At 37.0% G+C, this 21,877-nt stretch overlaps 3 protein-coding genes and 1 non-coding gene across 7 annotated transcripts; all 4 read left to right on the top strand.

Annotated features, from left to right (window-relative positions):
* The first annotated feature begins 910 nt into the window (after window positions 1-910).
* Window positions 911-5,798, top strand: LOC110417538 (calcium-dependent mitochondrial ATP-magnesium/phosphate carrier protein 2-like). Of its 3 annotated transcripts, XM_021429923.2 has the most exons (5): window positions 911-1,304; window positions 1,419-1,952; window positions 4,128-4,913; window positions 5,060-5,153; window positions 5,324-5,798. In XM_021429923.2, exons 2-5 carry the CDS (start codon window positions 1,508-1,510, stop codon window positions 5,514-5,516), a joined length of 1,518 nt encoding a protein of 505 aa, XP_021285598.1. In that variant the 5' UTR covers window positions 911-1,304; window positions 1,419-1,507; the 3' UTR covers window positions 5,517-5,798. The 3 variants fall into 3 exon arrangements, with proteins under 3 accessions (XP_021285598.1, XP_021285597.1, XP_021285600.1); XM_021429922.2 differs by having other exon boundaries at window positions 911-1,952; XM_021429925.2 differs by having other exon boundaries at window positions 911-1,952; window positions 5,063-5,153.
* Window positions 5,799-8,943: 3,145 nt separating this feature from the next.
* Window positions 8,944-9,026, top strand: TRNAS-AGA (transfer RNA serine (anticodon AGA)). The gene has a single exon. It is a non-coding gene; the product is annotated as a tRNA-Ser (tRNA).
* A 522-nt stretch (window positions 9,027-9,548) lies between these two features.
* LOC110418458 (NFU1 iron-sulfur cluster protein) lies at window positions 9,549-10,711 on the top strand. Its single transcript, XM_021431193.1, has 2 exons — window positions 9,549-9,886; window positions 9,974-10,711. The coding sequence occupies exons 1-2, from the start codon at window positions 9,869-9,871 to the stop codon at window positions 10,457-10,459; spliced, it is 504 nt and encodes a 167-aa protein (XP_021286868.1). The 5' UTR covers window positions 9,549-9,868; the 3' UTR covers window positions 10,460-10,711.
* Window positions 10,712-18,029: 7,318 nt separating this feature from the next.
* Window positions 18,030-20,834, top strand: LOC110418324 (calnexin homolog). Of its 2 annotated transcripts, XM_021431018.2 has the most exons (5): window positions 18,030-18,099; window positions 18,909-20,033; window positions 20,122-20,193; window positions 20,278-20,391; window positions 20,490-20,834. In XM_021431018.2, the coding sequence occupies exons 2-5, from the start codon at window positions 18,993-18,995 to the stop codon at window positions 20,616-20,618; spliced, it is 1,356 nt and encodes a 451-aa protein (XP_021286693.2). In that variant the 5' UTR covers window positions 18,030-18,099; window positions 18,909-18,992; the 3' UTR covers window positions 20,619-20,834. The 2 variants fall into 2 exon arrangements, with proteins under 2 accessions (XP_021286693.2, XP_089639921.1); XM_089783795.1 differs by lacking the exon at window positions 18,030-18,099 and having other exon boundaries at window positions 19,001-20,033.
* The last annotated feature ends 1,043 nt before the right edge of the window (window positions 20,835-21,877 follow it).

Consider the following 21,877-nt stretch of genomic DNA (forward strand, 5'->3'; position numbering starts at 1 on the left):
TTGGCACCTTATAATGGTTAAAAAAAAATTCACAAAAGGTTATCCTACTGTGACGAAAAACTTTTGATCCATAGCAAGTAGCCCATATCAATTCCTAAAGGCACTTTTGGATGAAAAAATATATATAATACTTCAAAAAAATTTTCGGCAAATTTTTATAAAATAAAAATTGTTATATTTTTATTTTATGTTAAATAATTTTTTATAATTAATAATTAATTAATATTTATTTAATTTGTTATTTTATGTTTTATTATTTTATTAACGTAACATGTTATAGTAAATAAAAATGTAAAATTCATGTGTGAATATATATATAATATTTTTTATTTTTTATGTTAACGTTATATTAAATATAAAAATAATATTATTATTTTAATTAATAATAATTAATTAATTTAATTATATAAATTTATTTATTTTAAAATAAAAATATATAAATTTAATTTAATATATAAAAATTTTTTAAATTATTTAATAATGTTTTAAAAATATTATATATACAAAAATAAATTAAAAATATGTTGAAAATCTTAGTTGAGATTTACTCAAGACTTGGATAAAAAAGAGGAATAGCGAAATTTCCAAACAAGGCAGGAGCAAAAAGTAGGCACAGCCATTCCCCAGCCAAATTTAAGGAGAGAAAAAAAAAAGACATTTCGTAATTAATCAATTTAAAATTAAAAATGAAAAGATGAGATAAAATATCTTTCTTTCTTCCCTCTAGTAGCCTCTTCTTCCTTGAATCACCGTAGACAGAGGAAGAGAGCAAGGTTAAAAGAAAAAACCAAACGGAGCCCAGAAATTTAATCTCTGTGTTTCTGACTATTGACTTGGCTCAAAGCCCACAAAAAGGAGCTTGGAAGATCTAGAGCTTGGAGGCCAAGGCGTGTTATCTCATTCTCTGGAACCACACCCTTCTTCTACCTTCAATAATCTTGCACGTGTATTTTTCCAATTTGTAATCACTTTAACAATCGATCTCTTCCTTCTCCTTACCTTCCGTTTTTCACCCGCATGTTCTTGCTTGGAACCGCTGGTTTCCCTTTTCCTTCTTTAAATCTGCTATTAATATTGCTTCTACGATGGGTTGATCCCGGAAGGAAAAATGAAAACCCATTAATAAACCTTTGAATGAAGGTCATTTATTTGATGTAATAAGCCTGTTCCTTTGGGATTTTGACTCCCTTTTTCCTTCTTTTTGACCTTCTCTTCTCTAACCAAAGAAAAGTCTGCATCTTTTGTCCTCTTTTTCTCGCTAGTTCGAGTCAAATTTTTGGATCCTCCCCCTATTTGATTATTGGGTATATTACTCTCCCTCAAAAAACAGAAGAAAACAAGGGGCGCTTTTTATGTTATTTATTTATTCCCAATCTTATACGACAGATCTCTTTCTTTCCAACTCTCCATGTTTGCAGAAAAGAAGAGCAACCCCAAGGCACAGCATTCGCGGAAAAATAGGTGAAATTTGCCGAGGTAGTTTGAAACGTTGTCGTTTTTTCTTGTTATGTCTGGGGCAGCAGGGCCTGTGGAGCATGTAGGCTTGCCTAAAATGGAGGCAAAGTCCAAACCCGGATGCTGCAACCCGGTCAAAAAACCCGGACCTGTCTCAATGGATCATGTTCTTTTAGCATTACGTGAGACCAAGGAGGAAAGGGACTTGAGGATTCGGAGTTTGTTCAATTTTTTTGATGCAGCCAATGTGGGAAATTTGGATTATGCCCAGATCGAAAAGGGTCTCTCTGCTTTGCAGATTCCGGCTGAGTATAAGTACGCCAAAGATCTGTTGAAAGTTTGTGATGCAAACAGAGATGGGCGCGTGGATTATCACGAGTTTAAGAGGTATATGGATGATAAGGAGCTTGAACTTTATAGGATTTTCCAAGCTATTGATGTGGAGCACAATGGGTGCATTTTGCCTGAGGAGCTTTGGGATGCGCTTGTTAAGGCTGGTATACTATGCTCTTTACTATTATTTTATAATTGGACTTCTTTGTTTTTTAATTTCTTAGTTTTATTTCTCTTACATTGATATGTTTGATTCGTTTGGTTGAGGTGGTTGCATTGATTAGGTTGATAGTGAAATCAATAAAAAGTTTGGACAACTTGTGGTTTTTTGCTTATAAATTGAGAAGCTGTATGTTGCTTTCAGTCTTTTTAATGTCCTTTTCAGTGGAAGCACTTGCAATCATTGCGAGATTGGAGAACTTGCTTTCGCATTGCTTGTAATTGGAACCGCTGCTAGGTACATGTAAAAAAAGTAGATAGCATTAACTAGTAATTTATCCCAAAGCATTAGTTTGGATTGAAATATGATTTCTACCCGTATGTTTGTGTTGTTTGCAAGAGAATTTGTGGTGCGGTTTCTTGTTCGGCAACAGTCAGCACATGAACTAATTAAACACTAGAACTTTATGTTCTTACTTTGTACAAAATCTTTTACTAATAATTACCAATTGGCTAACTTTCCCTGGAGACTAATTAAAGTGATTAAAAATAGAAAACTGCTGTGCTCAATGATGGGTGACTGCAGAAGCACATTTTTCTTTTTTTGTTGGTGGCAGGTTGAATTCATTCTGTGATATTTTGGTGCTTAAAATCTTTTCTGGGGTGAAACACATATAATTATTTTCATTATCTAGATATATTTTGAGATTTTGGTGTGGGTTCCTGGATAACAAGCTTGAATGAGACAGTCTTAGGGCCAATGAAATGTTGTTTATCTTAGGTAAAATTTTTGAAATAATTGATGCTAAATGGATTGCGTCATATTTATCAGGTCTGTAGTTTATATCAAAACGTATGTATAATGGAAGTATAATTGGATGTCTTCCACTTTCTGTCAGATGTCAGTTTATGTTGACAGTTGTGTCACTTGGCCTTTGGAGTGGCAAATGGCAGTACAGAAATATAAACCATGACCTTAACATTGGAGATCGTTGTAGAGCTTACCTGAACTGTATTTTAACTGTTAATATAGAGTTGTGGGTATGTAATGTCTTGTTCAAATTTGGAAAGGAATTTGGAAGAGGTTATGCATAGGTGTTAGGAAGCTGCCTCCACCAGTTTGTTACAGCAAAGCCTTTGTTTGAAATTAACATTGAAGTGTCTCAATGGAAGACTATGAGAGGCTATAAAGCTTCATATGCCAGATGAGTTTCCTATTGTGTGGATATGTTAAACTTATCTTATTTCAGTTCTTAAAACAACAGAAGAAGAAAGGACTTTGAATGCATTTTTAAGTCTGGTGTCCTTTTTTTGCTCAAAGATGTGCTCTTTTAGTTACAAACTTTTCTGAAACCAAAGTTTTGGTATGCCGAAATCTGAACTTTGGTTTCATTCTATTTTAGAGGAGTGCTAGTAACTGTTTTCTTTTCTCAAAAATCTATGTTAAATGTGAATCTGTGATTTTATGTTTCTTTTATGAATGCATGTGCATTTGTTGAGGTACCTCAATTAGTCCAATGGTTTGGCACCGAAGGTTCTCTGTGAGCTTTTTAGGGAACGTTGCCACCACTGAAGGGGAGTGTTTGTCTGGCCTGATATCGGAGACTGTCTTGTTTGTATACTCATGTCATGGGTCAGTTTGTTTGGCTTGATAGTCGATACAGTTTCTTGTTGATATAAAACTTATGTGTCGGTTTATTTTGCTTGATGCTTGAGACAGTTTCTTGTTGTTATAACGTTTACATGTCAGTTATTTTGCTTGATGCTTGGGACAGTTTCTTATGCTTATATATTTATATTTCTGTTGGTTTTTTTACAAAATGAGTAAACATGTCGCAGACTTGGACTTGTGCATGTTAATGATGAATCTGGTGCTTCCCTCCATGATTGTTCTTTTATGCCTCTAAACTTTTTGGAGTCATAATTTGGGATTTAAAGAGATTGGGAAGCTGTGGAATTCTTCTATGGTACTTGACCTGTGGTTGTACTTTGTGGGCTTAAAGGAAGTGCTTCCTTATTGAATATACACTTATCCAATAAAAATGCAGGATAGTTCCTTGCATCATGATTTTTCTGATTTAGTTCTTATAAATGGTTCATGTGGAAGGGCTGGTAGTTCCCATGATTGCAAGGAAACAGTTGTTTTCATCTTATAAGCCCTGGCAGTTTGTATTTTGCAGGGATTGAAATTGATGATGAGGAGCTTGCTCGTTTTGTAGAGCATGTTGACAAGGACAATAATGGGATTATAACTTTCGAAGAATGGAGAGATTTCCTTCTACTCTATCCTCATGAAGCTACTATTGAGAACATCTATCATCATTGGGAAAGGGTTTGCCTTGTAGATATTGGAGAACAGGCTGTTATTCCTGAAGGAATCAGTAAGCATGTTAAGAGAAGCAAATATTTTATTGCAGGAGGAATAGCAGGAGCAGCTTCTCGTACTGCTACTGCTCCTCTTGATCGCCTTAAGGTGGTATTGCAAGTGCAGACTACACGTGCTTGTATTGTGCCAGCTGTAAAGAAGATATGGAAGCGAGATGGTCTCTTGGGGTTTTTTCGAGGTAATGGATTAAATGTTGTGAAGGTAGCACCTGAAAGTGCAATCAAGTTCTATGCATATGAAATGTTAAAGAATGTAATAGGAGACAGTATGGGGGATAAGAAGGGTGATATAGGTGCCAGTGGGAGACTTATTGCTGGTGGCGTAGCAGGTGCGGTGGCACAATCTGCTATCTATCCAATGGATCTTGTAAAAACTCGGTTGCAGACTAGTGCTTCTGAAGGTGGAAGGGCTCCAAAGCTGGGGAAACTAACTAGGGATATATGGGTTCAGGAGGGACCTCGAGCATTTTATAAAGGTCTTGTGCCATCTCTTCTTGGGATTATCCCGTATGCTGGCATCGACCTTGCTGCCTATGAGACCTTGAAAGATTTTTCAAGGACATATATTCTTCAAGATGGTGGTACTTTTCTGTCAGCTTCTTGTGTTTTGGGCTTCTAATTGGTTTTTTTCTTTTGTTTTTTGGTTACTTATTTTTCATTAACTTGGGAGTTTCTTCTGGATATTTTATTCAATTTGCTTTTTGATGATTTGTTTTTTTAATTGTAGAAGACCCTGGTCCTCTTGTGCAACTAGGTTGCGGAACAGTTTCAGGAGCTCTAGGAGCAACCTGTGTTTATCCCTTGCAGGTTATTAGAACAAGGTATGATTTTAACTTTCAAATAAAAAAGAATGAGGTATGATTTTGAAGTGTACAAGTCCCTTTTTTCTGATAATTTGGGTTCATCCACATCATGCAATGGTTTTGATATGTGATCCTCATTTTTGTTGTATTTGCTTAGTGCTGACATTTAGCTTTTTTTGTTTTCCCAGACTGCAAGCTCAACGCACTACCTCTGCTGCTGCGTATAAGGGAATGTCTGATGTATTTTGGAGAACGCTTCAGAATGAAGGTTATAGAGGTTTCTACAAAGGACTCTTTCCTAATCTTCTCAAAGTTGTCCCAGCTGCAAGCATTACATATTTGGTTTATGAGGCTATGAAAAAGAGTCTAGATCTTGGCTAGGGAAGTTCTGTAGTCAGGCCCAGTGATCTTAAGTTTATTGCAGAAAGGAAAGTAGAGGTGATGATGAATATAACGATAATAAGATAATCAAACAAGTAGGTGATATGATTTTTGAGTTATATGGTAGGTGATAATTCCCTTCAGAGAATGGGGTGCATAGTTTTGTAGTAAAAAAAAAGTTCTCGGCTTATCTAAACTAAATGTTGAGAATCGGGTTTAAATGGCATAATTATGTCTTACTTCCAGGTGATAGGTATCATACTATTCATTTCTTCTTCTTTACCTCTCTCTCTCTCTCTCTCTCTTTTGTTCATGATGTCTTTATGTCAGATACAAGAGTCTCTCATGGATATTGATTTATTTTATAGGTTAGAAAAAAGATTGATCTGCATTTACTATGCATTGTGTTTGTGGTGAAAACTTTCAGTAGCTAAGGATTAAATATAATGGTTCTTTGTTAAGAAGGAGCCTTATTTAATGGGATTGTTGATATATATAACTGGTGTTATGCCGGTTTTACAGAACTTATCCATTTAACATGAAAATAAGATGATGTTACATATCATGGTTGATTGCTGCTTAAAAAAGGGCTTGGCATTGAGAACTTTTATAGGATTCTATTGATTCTGCGAAGTGCCATAGGCAACTTGCCTATGTGTTTTGACTTCAGCATGTGCTTGTTTGTGCAGTAGCATGTACGCACACAGGAACACCCCTTAAAAAGCTTAACTCTTAAGTGTGGCTTGAATAGAAAAAAGGCAAGGAACAAACGAAATCACGAAATTGCATGTCTTGCTCCTGCCCGCATGAAGTGATGTTCTGAGTGAGATTGGAATAATTAAGTTCCTTGCTTTTCATGACTTTGGTTGACTTTTTTCTTTTAGCGTGAAAGAAGCTAGAGATTTTGTCCTGCACACTGGGGCAGCAATGCACATATTTGCCAACACATTTTAAGACATGAAATGAAAGTGCCACGAATTACCCGCAAAACATGTGGAACATGAACTTGGTTTAGAGACTAAGATAACAACTGGTGAAACCGAGAATGTTGTGTACAATAGCATGTCCATGTGAAACAATTTATTCATACCCTGAAACAAGCCCAAGGTTGCCCTACTGCTCATTTCGCAACCCCAATTTAGCGCCTTCCACCTCGCAAACGAGCAATCGTCAGCTGAAACTCCTTGCACTGAAGCAACAACTCAGGTGATCCTTTTCGCAGGGTCAAACATTTCAAATTGTTTACTCAGCTAAGAAAGCTGAGTCTGAAAACATCTCTGTACCACGGGAAACGGAAAGAGCAGAATATAATGGCAAAGGTAACGTTGCAAGCAACCAGTTTGCAAACAAACAGTGGATATCAAACAGCTTGGAACAACTCAATCTGATAGTATTTGAATTGTTCGGGTTGTGTTATTTTTTTTTTCTTCAAAAGCTCAATTTGATCTGAATTTCTAGTTCAGACGCAAGAGTGAAGAAGAAACATAAGAAAAGTAAAATTCCGGAAGAAAGGCATGGCCTTCCCTTTGCCTTTATGACTTGCCTTTGGCCCCTTCGTATCCTCTAGGAGGAAGAAGAGGGCAATATTATCCAAGACATGCAATAGTGCTCTATAGTTGTCTTCTTCTTCTTCCTTCTTCTCCACATTTTTGGGCAGAAAAGCTCAAAGCTCAGAGCTCAGATAGAAGAAATAAGAACAGATTGCATTGTCATTTTCTTGCAGCACCCCATGTTTATAAAGACCTTGGAGCCTGTTGGACAGGTGTCAAAAGCTCAATCTTTGAGGTTTTGTTTCTTCTTTTTAAAGAATAAGGGATGGAAGAAAACAGAAAACGGATCAGCCAAGAGTGTCAAATTTGCAATGGTCCCGTCGTATTATTCTCTCATTGGGTCATCTTATCTTCCACTAAGAATAAATTATTATTCTTTTACTTTACCCAAATCATCATGTTAGGTACTAATTAATATTATTACTTACATACATACTCATGGATTTTATTTATTAATGTCCCGAGTCTTTTCATCACCATCTATCTCATCTCATCTCATCTCATCTCATTTCAACCGTCCATCAAACGAAGATTTACATGGATTGCTAATTAACAAGTTAAACAACATGATAGGAGCCTCGTCATGCCATGTGGAGAAAAGATAGAACCAAAAAATGATGGAGAGGAAAAGGTCACGCAACAGGTGGAGGGTTCCCTCTCCAGAGAAGGGAATGAAACTATAAAGAAATGGAAAGGTGGTTAAAGCAGCCATGGCAAGAAAGGAAAGAAAATATTATACTAGTCTAACATGGAAGGAGATATGCCCTTCCTCTTTTCAAATATAAAGGTACAAACGCTTTGCACCGTCCACTTATTAGTTTTCTTACCCCATTTGAAAATGGGGTGTGAGAATCTATGCGTCGATTGGCACTAAATCCAGTTTAGTGGGAGATATTAGGTGGCTATATGTGGAAAGAAATGTACGTATACCAAACAAAGAATAGAAACAACTTTATATCTTCTAATTAGAAACTCTAATTCATTAAATTAAGCTAATTATTTGGTCCCTTGGGAATAATAATTGAAGTCTGAAGAGCTTGGATATATTCTCATCTCTTTTCTTCAAAGTTGAGACAGGTGGTGTGGAACGTTTGAATCGTGAACAAAATTAATTAGCTTTTTGGAACAGAGGTAAGGACGTCTAATTAGGAGTTTAATTCATCCATTTCCCTCTGAGATATTTGTTTTACTAGCCAAGGTTAATCACATATATAATTAGATCAACTTTATTGGTTTGTATTTTTACACAGTGACCCCCATCACAATAACGTTTGCATGGTCAACAAATTAAGTATTTGTTTCATAATTTGCAAAGGAAAAGGTTGATAAAAAATTTATGAAAAGTGTTCTTACAATAATAATCGGAAAATAATAGAATTAAAATTTAATAATTATTGAGATCAAAATCTATCGTATACTCAATCGAAAGATCTGTAAGATGTAAATAATTAGAAGATGTTTAAATTTGTTTATGTCCAGAAATTAGAAGTAAAAGTAAGGTTAGTCATTGGACGAGGCAATTGATGGACGAGTTTCCTCGACCTTCATTGACTTGCTTTCTAAATTGTACAATGAAATTATAAACATATAGATGTAGTGATGTCAAGATCGATAATATATTAAGATTGACGATCGACTACTGGGGTGAATATTGATGAGAAAGGAAGTAGATGAATGGTTGAAAAAGCGAAGACCGAAGCAAAATAGACATGCAAACGAAGCAGTCAAGTTGCAGTCGCCATCCAGGTGGGTTTGGACAGACACGACCAACGTTCCCCCTTTGTCACACGAGTTTCCCAGGTTTGCGGAAGTGGTAAGCGAATTATAATGTTAATGACATGATCAATTTAGTAACCAGGGACGTCGTAATCAAATCCGTTGGTCGTGCCGGAATGGTTATCGGGCATGACTAGAAATCATGTGGTCTCAGCCCGCGCAGGTTCGAATCCTGCCGTTCACGCATTTTGATGCACACCTCAAATTTCTTCACCAACCCTACCCCATTACCTGGTTTTAGTAAATGGACCAAGTCGCGAGAACATCAATGAAGGTACTGTTCCTGTTGTAACACTTGACAATCTCCGGACACGTAACAGAAGTTCTATGTTGTGATACATGGCTGGTGATTGCAAACGGCCTAGTCAGAGTAGAGTATGTCGCGCCCGACGATGATCCCTTCCATGGATAGGTGAAGCTTTTGCTTACAAACCTCGTAATGAAATCGGTTGGACTTGACCCCAAGCACTATAGATCACGTAACAACCTTTGTCCCCTTTTTTTGGGTTCCTTTTCTAGCTTTTTCAATTTCTCCTCTCCACCCATCCCTAACACGATTGAAGTGAAATTCCGGATGCGATCGTAAAGACAAGGACCAAGGAAAATATCTTGAGAGATGAAGCGGGCAAAATGAGGACTGGATGGCCGACGAGCTTTATTTGGGTCAGAGCATGGACAATTAGGCCTCGTATCTTACTGGCCCGAAGGAAAAATCAAAAGCAAACAGAAGAAAAATAATGGCAAAAACAGAAAATTGTAATTGAATGACGTGCCGCTTCAGGAGGCTTCTACCCTTGAGGTGTACACTTGTAAATCTAGACAGGTGTCAGTTCAGTTCTGTGCTCTGAGACGTGGCTCCAGAATCCTCTCCAGCTCTCTGCACCTTGGTCACCTTTAGTATAAATGTCTAGGATTCCTAACGAATCTCCCACCACCAAGCAATCATCAACACAAAAAACGTTTCTGTAGTAGCTACTAGCACAATACGAGCAAAAAGCTTGGTGTCTGTCAGTTCCGGAGCAAATCATGGCATTTAGATCGATTGTAAGTGATTGTTTAAAGAACAACTTTTCATGTTTTCATTTTTTATTTTCGTCTTGGTTTTCATTAAAATTCGCTCCATGATTGCAGGGTTATTTGAAGCAGTTAGCAAATCGCTTAGGAGGAAAGGCAACCTATGCAACCTCAACCCCACCAAAGATGAAGTCATACGCACCAACGGCCGATTTTGGTTACGGTCAAGATGTGAAGCCACAAAAGCAAGTGAGGGGTGACTTCGTGCCTGTCTACGTAGCGTTCGGCATGATAACGCTGTCAGTGACCCTGGGGCTTAAAACGGCACTGCACCAGCTGAAGAACTCGCCACAAGTGCGGGTGAGCAAGAAAAGAAGGGAGACTCTGCCGGAGGTGGAGGACCCTGATCGCGTGCTGGACGAAGCTGATAAGTTCCTCAAGCAGTCGTTTTTCAGGAAAGTTACCCACTTTCAGGAAAATGATTCTGACTCTGCCGTTCATGACTCTACACGCCGTGATATTTTCACTCGCGTGCCTGTGCCTCGGGCTGAAACTCTGAAATCAGTTGGTGTTGATCCCAAATTTCGTGTTCTAGATGGTTAATTACCGTACAATACAAAACAAATATCTTTTTTTTTTTTTTCCTGCCTGGTTCAATGAGGGAAGGGGAAATTTCTAGATTCTCTCCTTGTGGCTCATGACCTGATGTAGCTGTATGATGGTTGGCTAGTGTTGTTTTGTGTTATAAGATAAGCCGTCGTTTCACTTGCTCGGAGGCTGATATCTTTTTGAAGTTGGTATCAAGCTGTATAGGATAAGGATGGACTGTTGATAATGAAGATGTGTTATATGTCTTGTCATTGCCTGTTCTGGAGCAGTCTTTCGAATCCCCACTCTCCATGAAGAATCGATAGCAAATTAAAGAGGCAGTATTACACACATTTAGGTAAAAAAAACCAATTACCAAAGAAAACTCATAAAATTTTTCGTAAATATAACTGATATTTAGGTAAGTATGGATTAATCAATTGTCGTTGTGGTCTGATTGTGGAGTGGTTACCCGTCTTTAGAAAAGACAAAGGGGCTAATATCGTGTGTTTACTTCTATTTTGGTACCATATTGAATATGATAGAAATACATGGGATAAATGAAAGTAGTTGTTGCTACATGATAGATAGGTAGTATTAGTAGTATTTAAGCTAATTTCGGATAAGGATACCCTTTTCACGTTTTAGCTTGAGGATTTTTCAAGTCAAATTATAATCATTCTTAGATAGGGATGTAGAGATGTAAACGGATAAAATATTAATATTTTTAGGTATTTTATTTGAAATTCTTGAAAAAGTATTTAAAATTTATTAAAATTTGAATAAAATAAAAAATATTATTTAAAATTAAATTCTAATAATATAATACTATTTATTAATTATTTGAAATTGTTAAATATTAGATTAAATAACTCAAATAATAATTTAAAAATTAGAAATAATATAAAATTTTAATTTTATATTTATTAATTGATGAAAAAAATTAGTTAAGATGGTAAAAGTTGTAAAATGATAAAAATTTGAATCTTACAAATTATAAATTTTTGAAATATTATATATAATATTAATATATATATATATATATATAAAATAACAACAATAGCAACCAATTTATATTATTAGACTTTGGTTGAGTTTGGTTCAAAACAACAATCTAGTTACATCCTTAAAAATAACAGTCCATTTACATTCCCAGGTCCTTGTTGAAAATGCAGAAAATATCTTGGTTGAAAATTCAGCAAAATATTTACATCTCTAGGAAACCTGTGACCAATAAGGATATGAGAGCTTTTTCTTAATAAAGAATACTTTCCTTTTTCTTTTGCTTCTGCATCCGTTGGCTGTTCGGGATTGGGTTGGCTAAAAATAGCAACTTATTTACATCTCTAGGCCATGGCTTTACATGCCTAAGTCCTGACTGAAAATTCAAAAAATATATCAAAATAGAAACCTATAATAAACAACAATCTATTCACCTAGTTAAGGTGGTCCACGACGACGCTTGAGGAAAAAATTAGGTAGACAAATGCTTTCAAAATTTCCAAAAAAAATCTCCTAAGGAAGTAGTAGGTAGGTGCTTCCAAAGATCTCAAAAAATCCACACAAGGAAAGAAGTGAATTGCTTTCAAAAATTTCAAATCGGACAGGTAAGAGAGTTTTGGGTGGTGCTGCACTTTCCATCAAACTAATTTTTTGGAGAGAGGATAATGGCTTCATCACACTTGCACATCCACCATCACAACCCTCTTCTCCAATGGCTGCTCCTCTCTGCCGCCTGCCTTTGTTAAGGCTTGGTAACTTTTCTCCCACACTTGCACATCCACTATCACAACCCTCTTCTCAGATGGCTGCCACCTCCCTCTCAGATAACTTTTCATTGTTCTAGTATGTGTACAGTTAGTATGTGTTTATTCTTCTCTTGAATATTCATGCATGAACCCTAGAGGGGTGTAAGATCGTATTGTGTCCCAACTGTTTCAAAAGTACTGGTTTCCAAAGTTGAATTATCCGTTCAAATTACATTCACTCGTTCACTATAAGTAGAGGTGTCCCGAGCTGAATTATCCCTTCTGTTCAAGATTGCAGGTTTGGCAAACTTTTAATATCAAGTTGATCTGATTCAATTATATTATTTTATTAATAAACAATATATTAATGTTTATTTTTTAATATATATATATAAATAAATATAAACTAAGTTTATTTATTTATTAATAGTATAATAATTAAATAAAAGATTAAATGGACTTGGTTTTGAAAAATGGGAGGACCCATAGGCTTGGCCGAAATCTGACCCATCCATAAACACGAGGTAGAGTTTCAGGGACTCTAAGACATTGTTCACATGGACCTAACTGCATTGCGGATGAAAAAAAAGGGAGCATAGGCATTTCAACTTTCAAACTAAAACAGATGCATGTTGCTTACTCTTCACCGTTCAAAAATGGTCAGCAACCGCGGTAAGGTACTTTGATACCGTTACACAGGATGCGTAAGATGCCCGTTTGGCGAAATTCAACAGAGTTTCTTTGCATCGTATGATTTTCTTCGTTCCACGCAATTGATTATTAACAGAACTGAATTAGGTGAGGTAGTTTGTGGTTTTTCACTGCAGTTTTGCAGATTCTTTTTATTCTGCTTTTTAAAGTTCTCTCCCCGGTTTCCACCTGCTGTCACTGCATCGAACCTTGACATTGTGGTACGTTCAATCTTCAGTTATATCGATTCATCAATCTTCTTTCCATTGAAAAAGTGTACTTGATACAAAATTCAACAAGAGAGTGCAGTCTGGCAGGATTGTAACATCCCCCAAATCGTTTGCAGTTGAGCAACATCCTCTGTATCCTATCCACACCCTGCTCTTTTAAACTTTAAAAGAGTCATTCAAACAATTTCCATTTCTGTTGGAAACCTTCAAGGAGTTACATATGAATCATGGAACAGACGATGTTTGATATTTTGTGACACCTTCGTAGCGAAGTGTTCAAGTTTCCAGCTCCAGCATTTAAATTTCCAGGCTTCAATGCCATGCCCATAACTAAGATAGCATAGGTAAACTATACCACTTAAAGCTCTAAATGACTCTTGCTAATATGCAGGGCCGGAGGCTTTCTGTCCATACTTTTATAAAAAACAAATTTTAAAGAAATATGTGGACAGGTTTGAGTTTGACAAAATTGTTATCGCATTTTGGTTAGTGTCTGATCTTTACTTTGGAGCACATGGAGAATAATGGTTGAAATATATATTGATTGATACCCATTTATACAAGACAAGGTGGATGCTGAACATCGTGAGAATTCATTCCTTAGGCAGCTAGTGTCTCAATTACGCCTATATATTCTGTCGACTATTTGTTGCCACCAACCTTATCATGGTAAGAGCCAATAATGTTGATTCTAGCGAGATTAGAGATAAAGAAACCAGAGGATTCTTTAGAATTTAATCTGGCTTGATTTGTGATTTCGCAGATTTCAGTAAAGATGCTGACTGCAAATTGACAGAATGACAGTTAAGAGGAAAATCTTAAGCAACTGAGCATTAACATTTCGCCTGCTGCTAGGAAAACATGACATATAGAAAGAAACTACTTCTATTCGAATTCAATAATTATGAAAGATCATAGCATCATATAGGCTGCAAACCAAACTATGTTTCATATTATTAGTGGCCAGAGATGGTCCTGCACCAATATAAACCTTATGCTTCCTTCAGGGGTTTTCGTGAACGGATTCAATCTCAAATTAATTAGTTACTTATGTTGCACATAATTGATTGGATTCCAGCCAAGTTCTCATCCAATGTGCATGTTGCTGTTACTTTAGATTTTGACTTTTGAGGGTGATGGCCTTTTTCCTCAACTGGCAGTTCGGCTAAGGATTCCATGTGTACAGTGACAGGTATATATACAGCTCTAGTGGCCTCACCTTTTGCTCTATGATAGAAGATATGATTTATATTGCAGAATAACTTCAATATCCAGTTAGGTTGACCTGCAAAACAAAAGCATGAGATATTCACTTGACCCTTGTAGTGTGGAATAAGTCAATGAATTAAGATCACCCTTTTATTCTTTAAAGATTTGAAGGCTACAGATCCCGTACGTTGACACAAAATACTTCAACAGATGTTGGTGATCAGCAAAAGACAGATAATGTATGGTTAGATTTGCGTTACTTAAGCTTTATTTATTCGCATACAAGAGGCAATGGAGTAATGTAAAAGGATGCAAATAGGGGCAGTTATCCCTATATAAACCCTCCGGAGGTTTATGATAGGTATAAGCAACTGAGCATAGACAGGAATTTGTCTGAGTAAACTTTGAAGAAATCGGAGAAGGTTCCAGTTTCCCTCAAAGGCTTCCAATATCTCCATTGGAGCCCGCGAGGGTGACTGAAGGCTTACTCCTCATGAATTGCACCATATCTTTGATTATTCAGCTGCATTAATGAATGGAGGCAATGCTTTTTTCTTTCCTGTCCTATCTATATATATAGCATGGGCGTCATCCTGTCCGCAGGTAGTTAATCTGTTCAAGAATAGAGTTAAAAGGTAAAGTTTAATGATCCTCGCTAGCAATTAAAATAGATGATATCATAAGGATTTTATTTTAACTAGCTCGTCCATTTACCTGCCAAATTTATTAACATCATTTTCCTTGTTGTGCACTTATTAATTTGTCAATCCGAGGCTCCCAATGTTGCCCTGATGAATACTCTTGCTGCTTCTGTAACAAGGTTGTTGTTTCTTACATCCAAAAGAGGGTACCCTATCCCCAATCTGTGATAAATGGGAGATTCTATATCAAGTTTGATTTCGGTAAAGTCATCAAAAGACTGTATCAGTTATACTAGCTGCTGCCAACTTCAACATGCTAACAAGTATTATTTGCTGCACGGTAATTGTAGGCTCTCACAAAGAAAGGCTAGAGAGAGTTTGCCATTGAACTCTGATGGTGCAGACCCAAAAATTCCAAATGCAATCACCGACAAAAGCGGGATCCTTGTGCAAAATCGGCAATCTGTTGTTAAATGTGGTTGAGCTTTCCGACAATGATTACTTACATAACCTGGGAAGTTTCGGAGTCACAACAGGTAGCATAAACTGAACTTTGACATGCACGCCAACAGTAGTTACAGTTTAGGGGGGTGCGACGTTGAGAAGTGGAATATCTGTTTTGTGGCTGAAGAATTGTTCTTGGCACCCCTGCAACGGAGTTTCTTGCAACCCTTGAGATGGTTAAAGGTCAATTTCGCTAGTGTATGTGGCATATTGCTGCTCATTAATTTCTTGAAGATTTCATGTCGATAAGCTCCCTGTGCTGTGCTATATTTGTAGAGTATAATATTATCACACCTTCTGGCAACACGAGTAAAGATCTCAGAAATTTACTTACGTTGAGATTGAGTGTTTCTTGTCGTTTTGTTTTTAGAACTTTTGATTGAATCCAAACTGACTAGGCACTAATCCCATAATCTACTACCACATCAACGGTTGTTCCAACTTCATAGAATGTTACCAAAGACGCTGCATTAAAGAAAATTTTATTTTCTTTCTACCTCGCGGAGTTCCATAACATGTCAGAAAATAACAGGAAGTTTCTTTGTAAGTTGCTTACATATTGGTTTTAAAAAGCGTCCTCAGCCTTAAGAGTCTCGTCGAAGTCATTTGCATTGAACCAAAGAAACAAGAAAAGGGGCAAAAAACAGCACAAAAAAAAAAAAAAAGAGACAGCTAGAGACAAGTTTTCACTTGAATCTCCATATATAAATAAATCCCACAACTCTCTTTCTCAGCAACTGCCTTTCTGTTTCCTTCTCTTTACAACTGAGGCAACCAGGGACTCAACGGTCTCTAACTCTCTCCCTCAAGGGCTCTTCTGGTAGATCTGCGACAATCCTTCTTTTCTATTTCCAGGTGGAGCCGTTGAGGTGAGAGCGTTATAGAATGTTGGCTCTCAGTCTATCAGCATCAGCAAGGGTAACTTGAGTGATCAGCACAAAGATCGATTATGTATCTGATGACTATGCTGGAACCAGGTAGCTTTTCATCTTAGTTCAGCTCAGCTTCGTATTATAATGTGCAAATTAGATACTGCTATTAAGCAGCCCCTAATATTATAACCTTTTGAGTTGCTAAATGCATGCAGTTCTCATTAATACTATATTCTGAAGTTAGTCTTTATAAAAACCAAACGCATTAATCTGCTGCAGCACTCCTTTTCTCTCAGTTGCAACATGTATTGATTTTAGAGAGTTTGGAAGTTCAGCCAGAAATTAGATTAAAGTTTGTATGGAGCCATAAGAAAAGGGATATGTATATAGTTCAGCTATAACCCGTATGGGCTTAAGCTTTCCCCTTTGTAATATCATCTGTGGGTTCCTCATGCACACTAGATGCTTTGAAACCTTGAAATCATACGGTGGCTTATCCAACAAATTCAAATGAAGAAAATTAGGTTACCTTACTATGCCAAGCTAGCTGGCTACTAAGATCATGAGACAGACACTTAACTCCAAGCTGCTGAAAACTGGCTTCAATGGTGAATTTCATTTAAAAAATAGCCAAAATATACAGGTAAAACCCAATATAGTATACCCTTTTCTGTGTGTGATGTTTTAAGTATGAGTTCATTAAACTTGAAATTTTGAGGATTGCTTCATACTATAAGCGAAGATCTCATGCATATAGAATTGTACTAACTTGGGACTTTGAGAGTTGGATGATCATCCATTTACTTTTATTTCCACTTTGATAACAAAAAAAATTGATTTTTTGAATAATTTATTAAAGGAATGATATAATGATTTCGAATTGTAAATCTATAAATATAAAAATAATATAATTTGAAGAGTATACATGAAAAAGCAAATGTTTGATCAATTCAATTAAATTTATATAAAATTATTAAAAATATAAATATTATCAAATTACCATGAATAAACCAATCTGAAAAAGCTTAAGTCAACCTCAGGATTGGACTTACTACTCTGCCCAGCAGCCTGGTAACTATAGGACTTTAACAATACCATACTATGCGAGAAATGTAATAAAAGAAAGGGAAAAGGAAAAGAAAATGGAAATGGAAATTTCTGCTAACGGGTCATTTTGGGTCCATTAAATATCCACCAAATGGGCCTTGACCCTGACCTTTTCCTCCTTTGGACTCAGTCAAGCCCGGGGAACAAAGAATAAAAGGTTTCCGGAAGTCAATTAAAAAATAATATACTAATCCCGTACATAAGAGAGTTTGCTGGATTGCTTATGTGTCGCTCACCGATTGGCTGATTTCACGTGGCATGTAACGTCATTGGGTGAAACAAGTCGACACCAGAATCGCGAAGACCTATAAAAATCTACGACACATTTGAAGCTTTGATTAGATTTAGATTCAGATCGAGAGAAAAAGGAGAAAGATATCAATCATCATCAGAGCTAGGGTTTTTCCGATTGATGATGATGGGGCGTTTTGCTCTTCTTCTGCTTATATCTTTCGCCTCGCTGCAGCTCCTCTGCTTCGCCGCTGATGACGATGCGGTAATTTAGTTCTCTTTACCTGGAATTGCTAAAGAATATTTGAATATGTAAGAAGTGGTAATGAGATTTTTATCTGGGTATGTGTTAGGTGTTTTACGATTCATTTGAGGAGTCATTTGATGGGCGATGGATCATTTCTGATAAAGACGATTATAAAGGTGAGGGTTTTGTTTCTATTTATGGATTTCTCTCGTGGAACGGTTTCTTATAGGTTTCCTTTTTGTTGATCTGGGTTCTTTTGCAGCTCTGTTTTCTTCATGTTGTTTTTTTAGATGTTTGAAAATGTTGATTTATTGGGTTGGCTGACGTTATGGTTTGTTATTTTTTAGTAATTATTGATTGTGGAGCTTATTAATAGAACTAGTAAACATACCTTATATTAAATAATAGGATGAGAACCCTTGTAGACCTTTGCAGTTGAACTAGATTTAGTGGGAACGCTCTTTTTAATAATATAAAATTAAAGAAACAAAGTATGCAGAGAGCATACTTCTCTGCTGCAAAGATGGATCTCTAACCAAGTGGTGATTGTGATAAGATACTTAAATGATTTATATAATCTACCATTTCTTTGACCCTGACGTGAGATACTGATTATTAGTGTTCAAGCTCATTGCTTTACTTATATTGCAATGCATCAGATGATCTGACTTTGCTCCATCATTGGCAATCAATTTTTTTATGCAGTTTTAGGAATTATTTTGTCATTTATTTTTTGATTAACAACCATCAGTCCTGGAATTTTGTGGAATTTGTCTTTTGGCCATTTAATCTACCAAATTGTGCACTTGCACTCACAGTTCAAATATTAGATGCTTGAAGTTTGAGGTAGTCTTGACAGTTGTAAAAATATCCTTTGTGACATCGACATGCTTTTTTTTTTTTTTTTGGAACTGTGATATCCATAGGCCTGTTAGATGTTGTAGGGAGTTGAAGAATATACATTGATGTGGTTTTGGGGTTGCAGGTGTATGGAAACATTCTAAGAGTGAAGGGCATGACGACTACGGGCTTCTTGTGAGTGAGAAGGCTAGGAAGTATGCCATAGTGAATGAGCTTGATGAGCCTGAGTCTCACAGATGGAACCACTGTGCTTCAATTTGAGACTCGCCTCCAGAATGGACTCGAATGTGGTGGTGCATATCTGAAATATCTTCGTCCTCAAGAGGCTGGATGGAAGCCTAAGGAATTTGACAATGACTCACCTTACTCTATCATGTTTGGACCTGACAAATGTGGGGCCACAAACAAGGTGCACTTCATACTGAAGCATAAGAATCCTAAAAGTGGAGAATACGTGGAACACCATCTTAAATACCCACCATCTGTCCCATCTGACAAGCTTACTCATGTCTACACTGCCATCTTGAAGCCTGACAATGAGGTTAGAATACTGGTTGATGGAGAGGAGAAGAAGAAGGCGAATTTCCTCTCAGCTGAAGATTTTGAGCCTCCGCTTATCCCTGCCAAGACAATCCCTGATCCAGATGATAAGAAACCTGAGGACTGGGATGAGAGACAAAAGATTCCTGATCCAAATGCTGTGAAGCCAGAAGATTGGGATGAGGATGCACCCATGGAAATTGAAGATGTGGATGCTGTGAAACCGGAAGGATGGTTAGACGATGAGCCTGAGGAGATAGATGATCCTGAGGCAACCAAGCCAGAAGATTGGGATGATGAAGAGGATGGTGAGTGGGAAGCCCCAAAAATTGATAACCCAAAGTGTGATGCAGCCCCTGGTTGTGGTGAATGGAAGAGGCCAATGAAGAGGAATCCAGCTTACAAGGGAAAATGGTCTCCCCAGCTAATTGACAACCCCAATTACAAGGGAATATGGAAGCCTCAAGAGATTCCAAACCCCAACTACTTTGAGCTTGACAAGCCTAACTTTGAGCCTATTGCTGCTATTGGTATTGAGATTTGGACAATGCAAGATGGAATTTTGTTTGACAATATTTTGATAGCTAAAAACGAGAAGGTTGCTGAGTCATATCGGGAGACTGCATGGAAGCCAAAGTTTGAGGTTGAGAAGGAAAAACAGAAGGCTGAAGATGAAGCTGCTGGATCAGAGGGGCTTGCAGGCTTCCAGGTAATGCACTGGCAAGCTTACTTGTTTTTGCTATTCTTAGTCAATCTTGTACTTTTAAACTTAAAAGTTGGTAATTACTCTCTTGCAGAAGAAGGTCTTTGATGTCCTATACAAGGTTGCTGATGTTCCTTTCTTAAGTAAATACAAGCTTCAAATTCTTGTAAGTTCTCTTCATATGCATCTTCATTTGCGAATTAATAACTCATTGGTGGATTTCATCTGAAATTTTGGGTTCCTCTTTTAGGACCTCATTGAGAAGGCTGAGAAACAACCAAACCTAACCATTAGTGTCCTAGTCTCTATTGTGGTGATTATCCTCACGGTTTTCTTCAAACTCATTTTTGGTGGCAAGAAGCAAGTAAGGTTTTTTGAACCCTTTTAATCTGGTCTTGTATGTTTATGTTTCTGATTTTTGCTGCTGTTTGTCTCACTCTATTTGTTTTTAACCGTGTGCAGCCAAGAGTAGAGAAGAAAACAGAGGTCGCTGAGACATCAAATGATCAAGGAAGCAGTGGAGAACAGGCTGAAGAGGAAGAGAAAGAAGAAACCACTGCTGCTCCTCGCAGAAGGAGGCGTGACACTTAAAAGGAGGTGGCTGGTGATCAATCAGTTTTCACTTGGGGCAAATTTTGCGCTTTTTGGTGTTTTACCTAGCTGAAACATTCTTGGGTTCTTGGTCATTTTTTAGTTTTACTTTCTGAATATTAGATGTATGATTTGAAGAGTGTAAATGAGACAGTTGTTACCTGCCTCGAAGCAAAAACCAAATAGAGTGGGTTTGAGGATATGAAGTTTATCATATGCTAAAGCGTGCTTATCACTTTTAACTGCAAACGTAACTTCTGAAACACCAAGGGCGTAGAATTTTTGTTGTACCTTCGGCTATTAAAAAATCTGAGTTCAATTTTTGAGTACTCCCGTGACAAAAATTATCCATCTGGAAGTCTGAAGATTGCTGAATTACGTTACATTCCGTTCTGTTTCTTCGTATTTTTCCTACACTTTGCAAGAGGCACTGAAAGTGATTATCGTGATGATATATCCTTTCCGAAAAGTCACCTGGCCCGACACAAAATCTGGAAAAAGCTGAATAATATTATAGACATATTTCCTCCCAAAAAAGACAACTGTAGTAACCTAACCACCATGGAGAGCTCGTGGTTCTGATTTCAATGATAATAAAAGCACTGCCTTGCGCCCTGTTGTCAATCCGTTTCTGTGCATATGGTTACTCAAAGCTAATTGCTGGTAAAACCTTTTTAAAAAAAAATTAAAATTTTATTTTAGGTTTAAAATATTTTAGGCATCCACTGTCCGCTCGCTGACGTAACACAATTTTCACTCAGTCACAAAACCGTCTTTGCCTCCCTCACAAATTTGGGCTCACTCACAAATCCCTCTGTCGCCTCTTCTCCCTCAGCTTACCTCCATTGGTTTTGTCTCATCTTCTATTCGGAGCTGTCTCCTGCAGCCCTCACCTCCCAGCCATTTCGGGCTATCCTCGACTTTCCTTCCTCTCTCTGATTTGTGACGGGTTATCTTACTTGTTTCCACATTTAACAATATTACGATTTTCTTTTTGCTTCTAATGTGTTGATTTGTCTGCAAAAAGAACCAGATTTTAGCGTTTACTATATGTTATGATTTGATCACTCTATGCCTAATTTTTTTTTCATCTCCCTGCTGTAAGCTTTCCTTTTTTATTGTGAATTTGACTCTTGTTTGAGAATATGTCATGATTCCCTGGGCAAGTCTTGTTTGACTATTTTAGTGCCAATTTATTCTTCAGTCTTAGTAAAAATTTATAGGTTTGGGCCTTTTTGGGTGATTTTGCTTTGGATGTC

This window comes from Theobroma umbraticum, unplaced genomic scaffold (genome assembly GCF_002168275.2).
Source record: "Theobroma umbraticum cultivar Fairchild unplaced genomic scaffold, ASM216827v3 scaffold_50.0, whole genome shotgun sequence".
NCBI lineage: Eukaryota > Viridiplantae > Streptophyta > Magnoliopsida > Malvales > Malvaceae > Theobroma > Theobroma umbraticum.